This window comes from Pogoniulus pusillus, chromosome 4, assembly GCF_015220805.1.
Source record: "Pogoniulus pusillus isolate bPogPus1 chromosome 4, bPogPus1.pri, whole genome shotgun sequence".
Lineage (NCBI taxonomy): Eukaryota > Metazoa > Chordata > Aves > Piciformes > Lybiidae > Pogoniulus > Pogoniulus pusillus.
Window position 1 is genome coordinate 36,947,802 of NC_087267.1, and position 9,846 is coordinate 36,957,647.

The window sequence follows — 9,846 nt, forward strand, 5'->3', positions numbered from 1 at the left end:
ATGTATAGTCATGAATCCTGAACTGATTATTTAAATGCCAAATATTAACTAACCAAGAAAACATTTTACATAGCACGCTCAAGTTAACAGGGCTTGTTTATGTAAAATAAAGACTATTATCTTTATGCTTGCAGGCCACAAATTCCTTCAAGAAATTGAGGTTGTTTTTTTTTCCTAGTTAATACTAGCTTCATCATATTTTCCTCCATATGTAAAGAAAACCAGGGTAGCTGTTTTAAAAATATTTAGTATTCCCTTTGCACACTTTGAGAATATTTATTGACCCAAGGTTTCTCAAAAGGCCTGAAACAGATGCTCACCCTTGCACAGCATCCTGTAAATCATATAAACAGCATTAGTCCTGCCTTCATTCAAGTAAAATATAACTCTTGCTTTCACTGAAATAATGATGAGTACAATATCCGATGAAGATTTTACAATAGCAGATGGTGTTATCATTTTGAAAGCAAGGATGTAGTTGCATGGAAGTAGCAGCATGCAGGATATTCTGGTCTTGCACCTTCAGATGGTACTTAGTTCTTTAAAGCAAAAGCAGAAAAGTGATTGATGTTACGCAGCAAACCGTCTGCTTTTTGCAAACCCGGTGGTGGTTCTTATGATTTCAGTTCTGCTTCAGTGATACTTGCAGAAGCCTTTGTCAACAAAATGCATGGATTCTCTGCCAAAAAGTTCCTGTATTGGCGAGTGAGTCCCTATAGGATTACTTGGAAACACTACTGAACTTCCTGCCAGTCACCTCTTGTGATATGGATGAATAATAAACCTATAGCTTGTCCAAATTGTTTTTAAAGAATCAGTTGTCTCTCCAGTGGGAAAAGGGATGCAAAAGTTTTCCTCTCTACCCTGCAAGTAACTCAGAGATATTTGTTCATCTTTCCCCAAGACATTTCTAAGCTAACATTAATTTCTATATGGTCTCAAGAATTTGATTGAGAAGAGTCTGCTTGGCACTTGGTTTCAAACCACTTCTAATTACTCTAATTCTATTCTAATACCTGGAGCCACAATACTGGCTAGCATAGGTCCTTAGCTTCTAAATTCTTTGAACAATAGTGCTCTTTAACTAACTGTAAGAAAAACAGAAGTTTCGGTTGGTTAAATGTGTATACATTTTCAGACACACATATGTTACAGATACATGTGTGCGTAGATACATGTGTGCATGGATAAATGTGCATATACACACACATAATCATCTGTCTCTTTTTCACACACACTTTTCTGCCCTACATGTAATCGTAAACCCTTATTCCAGTGAAAATTCAAGGTGATTTACATCTAGCATGAATTAATATCTTTCTTGAATTTGAATTTGCCCTGGTAAGATAACAAGTCCTTCCTAGTTACTCAAACTCAAAATTCTATTACAGTGAAAGCTGTAAAAATAGAAAACATTTTTGTGCATGAAATTAAATCAGTCATGATTCAGTTATACAGCTAGTCATTAATTAGCCATGTTTTATATGGCCAGGTGGAAAAAACCTGTACTTGCATTAAATATATCTGCCTATTTCAGAAATTACAAATGCCTGTCAAAAAAATGACAATACTTTTGTGGTTCAATTTACTCACTACAGGGCAAATTTTGCATCCACCTAGCTAGAGAAGAGACAGTAAGAGATCACAGATTCGCACGCTGAAACTCTTAGCAGTCATTAGTTCTAATTTATAATTATCAAGAAAGTTAAAGTAGGTATGTTGAAAGTCTGGGTCCTGTAAAGACAATTAAATATTCTTTCTGCTTTAGCAGCTCTCAGCAGTCCTGAAAGATGATATGTCAGCCCTTACAAACCTAAATTCTTATACATTAAATGTTTTATATCACATGTTCTATTTTACACATTCTACATATTATAACCTGTATAGAAACATGAGGAGTACCAAGTTTTTTCTTCAACATTTTGATTTTCACTTCCTCAGTCATCTGATGCTATTGTTTAGCATATTTATGCTTGAAGAACATATTTTCTAATCCAGATTACTTCCTTCTATATTCAGCCTGCTACTTCTGCTTCCTGCACCTTGAATTTTGTAGAAATTAGCAAGCAGTTCCCACAGTAGGTAAAAAAGAGATGTTTGGATGGATAGGGGGGACACAACTGCTACTTACTTATTCTTTTTCCACGTAACAGTATCCAATGCATAACTACACAATTGAGATCAGGTGATTCCAAAATCTCTCAAGTTACTCAACAGCAATGTAAGTGGGTAAAGCAGGAAACAAGTCCCTCCAGATCTGCAAATTTCTGCACAAAACCAACCACATGAGATCCCACTGGAGCAACAAAATTATACAGATCACTGTAAGGGCTAAACATTTTTGTACTACTTTGCCTTTGCTGTTTACCATAGTCACAAAATAGGGGGCAAAAAAATCCTAACCTGGTTAGGAACACACAGCAAACCATCTGTAATGCTTGAATTACACAATTACATCCTTCATGGGCTTTTCAGGCCTGTGCGTTTCTAGTGTAGCTCTGTTAGGCTTATATAAATACATCCCTCCTGTCCTCTGGAAACCCAATCCGTTTCAGTCTGTAATGTAAATAGTTTGGGGTTTTTTTTCTAACAAGCAATGTGTGCTGATTTCACCTGAATTATATATTTTCCAATGCAAGAGCTCAAACTATGGGATGCTGGGAAAGAATCTAACCAGCAGCCTATAAAGAAGAGGGAGTTGAAGCTTGGCTTCTATTAACACCTCATTAGTCAAAGCCTGTACTGTATGCAAAATGAGCTAACAATTTTTAAATGTAGTTGTCAACCTTCAACTTAGTAATATAGAACCTTATTTTTCTGTAATACTGAACAAGCAGTAATACAGCTTTATCTGTGCAAATCAACACAAAGTTACAAGAGTACATTGCAAGATCATTGTTGGTCATCATCAAACGCTGACCACACCACTAATAGCCATGCAACAATACCACTAATACTATACGTGGGACTAATTGCAGTGTACATTTTCTGATAGGCATAAGTTGATGGTTTGAGGAAAACACCTTCAAATCCTGGATATAAACATAGTTCAGTTCACTAAAAATGAAGTTAACCATAAAACTACTGTCAGTTGGTTATAGGATTAATTCTAAGCCCATACAAAAGAATGGGAAATTTCTCATATTGGAGCTTCCTGTGAATAAAGACCATCCTCTACCTTACCAAAAATCACTGTTACAGTTTGCATTAACTTGAGAGGTTTAACAGTAATTCAAGAATAAAAGGTTTTCATTAACTCCCATTGAAGCTGAGCAAATGGTCATAGAGTCAGACAGGGGTTGCATAATATATCCCTTAATTGGCAAGGGATTTGTGGTATTCCTATCCATCAGGTGACCCCTCTGCACAAGGGTTAGGACTTGATCTTGCTGCTGTGGGTTTGGAGACGTGTGTGTGCTGCAGGTGAAGCCTGGTTTGTTGTGAGAACAAAACGTTCTCATTCACTGTCACTTCACTGCACTTGCACTGAGCATCACTTTTGAAATAAGTTAAAATGTGAATTTATAAATTCAAAGAGTCTCTGTTTCTAATTTGTGGAAACCTTCTCTTGGCACTTTAAAGTAACAAGATGCTAAAAGAGACTAGTTTTAAATGCTTCTTCCACAATACCAAAAGAAAAAAAAAAAATCTCATGTCTACAAAGATCATTGTATTAACCAGAGAAGCTTTGAGCTTACCAGTCAGCACTAACCTAGCTTACAGTGACCTGAATCCAAACCAAGCACTAGCATCCAGTTACAAAGGGAGGTGGTGAGCAGACCTGCTTACCTTTGTATTTCAGGGTACCTGCAGAGAAATTATTAAAGGGAATGTACAGCTATTCCACACTGAAAATTTACACATATAGGCTTCATCATCTACATCACACAGCACCTCAGAGGGCAGGCTGGAGCAGCTTTATAAAGAGAGTGCATGACCGCCTGTTTATAACTACCCTGCGCCTAGCTGGTACCCAGAGCAGCTTTTCTCTGGAGTAAATGCAATTAAGATGAGGGACCCTCCTGCTGCTCCTGTTTGATTAGAGAATACAACAACGACACTTACTCATTGTCTTCATGCTTGGTTGCTACATTCTTTTGGCTGGAGGATTGCAATAGCTGTTCCCAGGGTGCAGGCAGGTATGCTATTTCTAACCTTTGGCTCAGGGCATGTGGTCAGTCACTGACTGCAACACAGCTTGTAAAATCAGTCACATTTCAGAAGTGAGAAAAAATGCAACAGGGATTCATAAAAGGTGAAATATAAGATGGTGCTGACTGTGTCCATGGTAGAGAATTTACTTGAGACAGATCTTTCTGTATTACTGGATCTGAACAAACTGACATTAGGCAGAGAAGGTTCAGCTTTGTGAGAAATGGATGTTTTAAAATCTCCTTGAAAATACGGGGGTTGTGGCCAAATTACCGACTCCCTGCTGAAAATGGAAGTAGTGTGCAGTAAAATGTGCGCTGATTCCTACCAACAGAAAAACAATTACTTCTACAATTGAGCACAGAAGCAGTTAATAGTCACAGCACCACAGTGGGGAGCTTGCCAAAGCTGGTAGCTAAGCCAGAGTCCTGAACCAACATAACACTAGGTCTATTTGTCTTAGATACTGTGCTTTTCTCACCTCTCTTACCCCATCAAAAGTAAACACATATCAATAATCACGGTAACCTCAGCAATTATACCTAAAAATAAGTCAATGTTCAAATGCACATTTTCATCTATAGGAAATGTGTGAAGGATTACATAATTAGCATTTGTCACTCATTCCTGCTGTACTGAAAACATAGGCTAAAAAAGAAGTGGTTTACATATTAAAAGGGGTCGTATGATTTAGTTCATTGAGAGCAAGGAATTGTTTACTTACAAGACAGGTTTCCATAATAATCTCTCTTCAAAACGTGTTTCACTGCCCTATAAAAGCAAATCCTATTTCTTATAGCTTCCTAGCAAGACATTCAGACCAATTATCCTATTCAGCTTCTCCTTTCTTTATAATTGGTTATTTAGCTTGCTATATAAAACACAATTAAACCTTGTTTAGACTAAAGCTGTCTATATGTGGAGCTATGGCTTATGGTAATTCTTAAATTTTAGCCTTGCTAAAAATAGGTATTCTAATGTACTTCACACTGGTGCAGCTTAGTTATCACTTTTATAATGACAGAAATGTTCTTGAGTAAACCAGCATTTGCTTACTCCTATGTCAGCAAAAAGGCATTTTTTTTTCATCTTCGCTTAAGAGGTTATATTGAAACATTACTGATTGGCTAATCATCAATTTATATTGCAGTTACATTTCTTTCACTCCTATTGCAATAACTGCCTGTACTTTCTAAGCACATAATCTACAACTGTATGTACTGCTGCAGAGAAGAGAAATGTCATGGTTGTACATAGATGGGTTTATATAGATACAGGATTAAAAACAAATTGTAGGCAATAGTTTAATTTCTGTGCAATCCAGAACTGAACAAGGAGACAGAAGAATCTAGGAAAGAATGGTTCAGGTATCAGGTAAACTGAAACTTACATAATTTAAAATTATAATAATTAAAGAAAAAGTATAAATGGCAGAAAAAAAAACCATTGTTTTTTCTTTGGGTAACTCAGTTGAACTGAAAGCAGATTTACATTGGCAGAAAGTCATTTTAATTATAGTGTGATGACACTTGCTAGTTTAGAAAATGAATCATATGGTTACACAGGAATTCAGTCTTTTTGCCTTAGCTATATTTGTAGATAGGATTCTAGAAGTGAATCAGACATTTACTTCTTTAAGAGCTGCTTGATGCACAAGAGCATATTTATTCTGCAGTAGTTTCAGATTATCTTCTCAATTTCTTTCCCTGTTACTAAAGATCAGACATCCATCTTACAGCACAGAGGATAAGACAAAATTACAAGCAGGCAAGCAAATATAAAGGTAGAAGAACATTTCAATAGCCTAAAATCATCACTGTAAGAGCTTTAAGTCTTCCTGAATTCAGTAAACTTCATTATGTATGCAGTTTATTTAAGGGAAAAAAAAAATCACAAGATCTCTGGACAGGAATCATTTACTCTGTCAGAGGACCATAATTTAACCTCACTGCAATACTTGCAGAAAAGTCAATGAACTTGCATTAGCATAAAGTCTTTAAAAACCTGACACACTGACCTACCTTTATGTGACAGACGTAACCTTGGCTGCCTCGTATCTGTTGCATGACATCCAGTCGGTAACTCTAGTAACAAGCCATATAGTGCCAGGAATAAAAAGTCCTGGGCAGATGCCATCCTGCCCAGGATCAAATTCTTGCACTCTTCACTTTGCTGCTGTTTGTTAATTGTTTTTGGTGGGGTGTTTTAAGGCTCCAAGTTCCCCTTCTACTTTCCCAGTGCAGTTAGCTCTCTCTCTTTTATCAGTTTGTGGGATATCTCTATGGGAAATTCACCGTTCATCAGAGAAGCGCTCAGACTCAGCTAGCCATTTGTCAAGCTGTGCAAATGTCATGTAAAAATATTCTCTCCCTAGGACAATTGTTTATAAAGAGCGAGGACATTCCAGAGCGTTACTCTGCAGTGTTGTGTCTTGAGCTCTCTTTAGTAACTCTGCCAGTGGATTCAGGAAGAAGCTGTATTTTCGGTCCCTCCTGCGAGGCAATTCATTCAGAAGAGGGAGGGAAGGAAAAGGAGAAAAAAAAAAAAAAGGCAAGCACCCTCCTCCTCAGTGCTCTTCAGAACTCAGCCCCTTGCTCTGACTTGCCAAACAGCTAGTTTTAATTCACCTTTCCCCTTTGCTAATTAAAAACAAGAAGTGCCATTCCCTCCTGGAGTTGCAGATCCACCCAGCGGGAAGCCGGGCTGTCAGGCTGCTGGATTTACTGAGAAAGTTCAGGGAGGGCTGAGGCAATGCAGAGTGCTGCCTGCTTCTAGGAAGCCTTTTAATCCACGTGCCGTGCACTGATTTCTCAATTGCTTCGTGGTTTCACGTTGTAAAGTACCGGCAGAAGGCTCAGAATTCCTCCTGTCTTTCCCTTTCAAAAAGTCATTCCAGTTTTTATTCCCAGCTCACTTTTAGAGGAGGATTAGCCCTTGAATTAACCATTTAAGTACATTATCACTTAGAGTCATTACACAGCATGCTACTAAGTGGATCTGAATAAAAAGATTCCAGTTGTACATCCTTTCTTACTTAAAAGGGAAGCAGTTAGTTGTTGTTGGGAGTGTTTTATTAATTTGTTTATGTGTTGTTTTTTTGGGGGTTTTATTTATTTGTTTGTTTGGGTTTTTTTTTTAATCTATTTTTTAAATCTATCTATTTTTTTTAACTTCCCTCAATACATTTTACATGTCTGCAACTCTGAAATCTTATGTCATCTATATATGTCAGTAAAATTACCTGATTAAATGCTTGTAGGATTGAGTATTATTTAAATGAAACAAAACTAAACAAAAAGAAAGTCTGAGCAGAGAATTGTGACACCATGACAAAAAGCTTCACGTTTCCAAGTGTCTAGCAGCTACTTCTTACATGCAGCCAGCAAATATGGGATAATATAATCTCTTCTTCAAGTCATTTGTAATATATATAAAATATACCCTTAGCAATAAAGTTTTACAAATCAATACTATAGATCAAGTCTAGAATATATTAATTAAAGGAAGAAGGTTCTCTGTGCATGCATAGAATCATTTAGATTTTTGTGAAGTGCTTTTTAGTCATCAGTGGTTCATTTTTTTTAATGGGATGGAGCATTAAAGTCATGTCAAGCCTCTATACTTTTCATTGTTTTACACAGAAAAAGAATCATAAAGAAAGCAAAGTGAAAAATAAGGCATGCATTTGACAATAGTGCACTCAGACAAATTTGACAGCCAACAAAACATAATGCTATCTTGAAAGAAAGATTTAATGAGAAAGTTTTGTATGCTGGCAAACTGGAAAGAACTCTATACAATAATACAGTGAAGTGCTAACAACTGTAATAATACGATACATGGATGGGAGAAGATATCTCTATTCAACAAGAATAGAAACTATGAACTCCTAAGACTGAAAAAAAGATGCAGCTTTGCTGAAAAGACAGAAGTAAATCACAAGAGTGCCCAAGAACTCCTGGAGGCTGTATAATCAGGAGCAGGGAAGAGGTCATGTCTACCTGTTAGTTCTCCAATAGCAGGTCACATACAGATACCTGGACTTGCTTTAAATCAGTTGGAAACTGTGCCAACAGCAGTTAAACCACAGGAGGAAGAGCTAAATCACACAGCTATTTGCTCTATTTCTTGCACACAGCTGTAGGTTGCACTGAATTTTATGCTGATGTGCTGTCTGGCTGGCAGTAGCTCAGCATGTGTAGCTGAGGCATTGTCAGTGAAGAAGGCAATGCTGGCTCTGCCTCCAAGCACTGACCTCAGCATGGGTGCGTTCATCATCTCCCTGATGTGATCATTATTATTGGCATCTTTCTAAAGCATACAAAGGTTCTGTGTTTGACCATTAAAATCTCCTGCAAATGCGCAGGATCTTGTGTTTGCTGAGCTTGTTGAAGAGTGAAAATTTTCATTCATCCTTGGATGTGATTTTGTGAGTTCTTATTGAAAGCTTTGTATTTTTCCTGGAAAAAAAATAAAAATGACAGAAAAAATAATAGATCTGTTGAGAACTCTTTCAACATATGTTTACAAATTTTAAACATTTCTGATTCTGAGATAGTCCACATGGAATTTTGGAGCTGATAGAGAGAACACTCCTTCTAATAAATGCATGCATTTTCAAAAAGGACACCCAAAAATCCAAATGTGAGCTCACAGTATGGAAACTAAGCCCATATATTCACCGAGTGAAACAAACATTAGTGCAAATTCTCAAATTTTGCCTCTTCCCAGAACTCTTCTCCATGCTGCAGTAGGGTGTTATACCTTAATTTTCCCAGGATGCAGATAATATTGTAGATGTTTAACAAACTGAGTAGTTAGACTGCAGGTATCCTGAGATGGTAGCAGAAAGTTAGTGTTGCAACTTTAAAGAATTCCCAGAATTCATACTTTAAAATTCTGGTTTCATCTTCCATTTTGGAAAAGGGAATTAGGGGTTGGAAGGTACAAAGGAACTGTTGGAAGGTACAAGAGAGTTACTGGAAGGCACGGCGGAGCTGCTGGAAACTCCAAACCCTGTTTTGTATTTAGATAAGAGGTAGCGTGCAGCAGGTCTATTCAAACAAGACATACATGCAACTAAGGGCAATTCCCCACCAACCTGAGCTTACAAGTACTCACATGCATTTCTAAACCCACACATCCCCATCTCTTACACAGCTCCTTGGCTCCCTACAAGCACAACCTGATGCAGGGCTGAAGCTTCGTCTCGAAAATATAAGAATGAGCTGATTTTCATATTTATGCCCAAGGACAAAGCTTTTCATATTTTCCCCCTGAAATCTGACTCTCAAACAGGGTGGGCCATGCAGGTGCCTCAGGCTCCTTCCCCTGCCTTCTAAGGGAAGGGCCACAAAGCAAAGATGTAGAAGCAGTAGATGGAGATGCTACTCAATATTAAGGCTTCGGGTGTCAGGAAGAGGCAACTGAAAAGAGACCTAACAGAATAGAAGAGAAAGGGAAAATTCATGTATCAGTGTATGCAGCAGATTGATTTCTTTCCTAAGAAGGCAGACCTTACTTCCTTACACAACAAGTTTTGTTGCAGAGGAAGCAGTGAAAAGATACACACAATTTCAAGAGAAAGATGTGGCCTCCGGCAAGACAGTCAAGCTCTTTGCCTCTCTTCAATTAAGTAGGCATATGGTCTTGCCTCAAGGGGTGTTTTGAGAGACATCTTCCTAAAAGATTCTA

General features: G+C 37.6%; 1 protein-coding gene across 1 annotated transcript in view; it reads right to left on the minus strand.

Annotated features, from left to right (window-relative positions):
- SEMA3E (semaphorin 3E) overlaps positions 1 to 6,870 on the minus strand; it is a 156,748-nt gene extending 149,878 nt beyond the window's left edge. Inside the window, exon 1 of the mRNA XM_064142583.1 lies at positions 6,174 to 6,870. Within this exon, the coding sequence (XP_063998653.1) occupies positions 6,174 to 6,288 (115 nt within the window). The 5' untranslated portion in view covers positions 6,289 to 6,870. The remainder of the gene's footprint in view (positions 1 to 6,173) is intronic.
- Between the last annotated feature and the right edge of the window lie 2,976 nt (positions 6,871 to 9,846).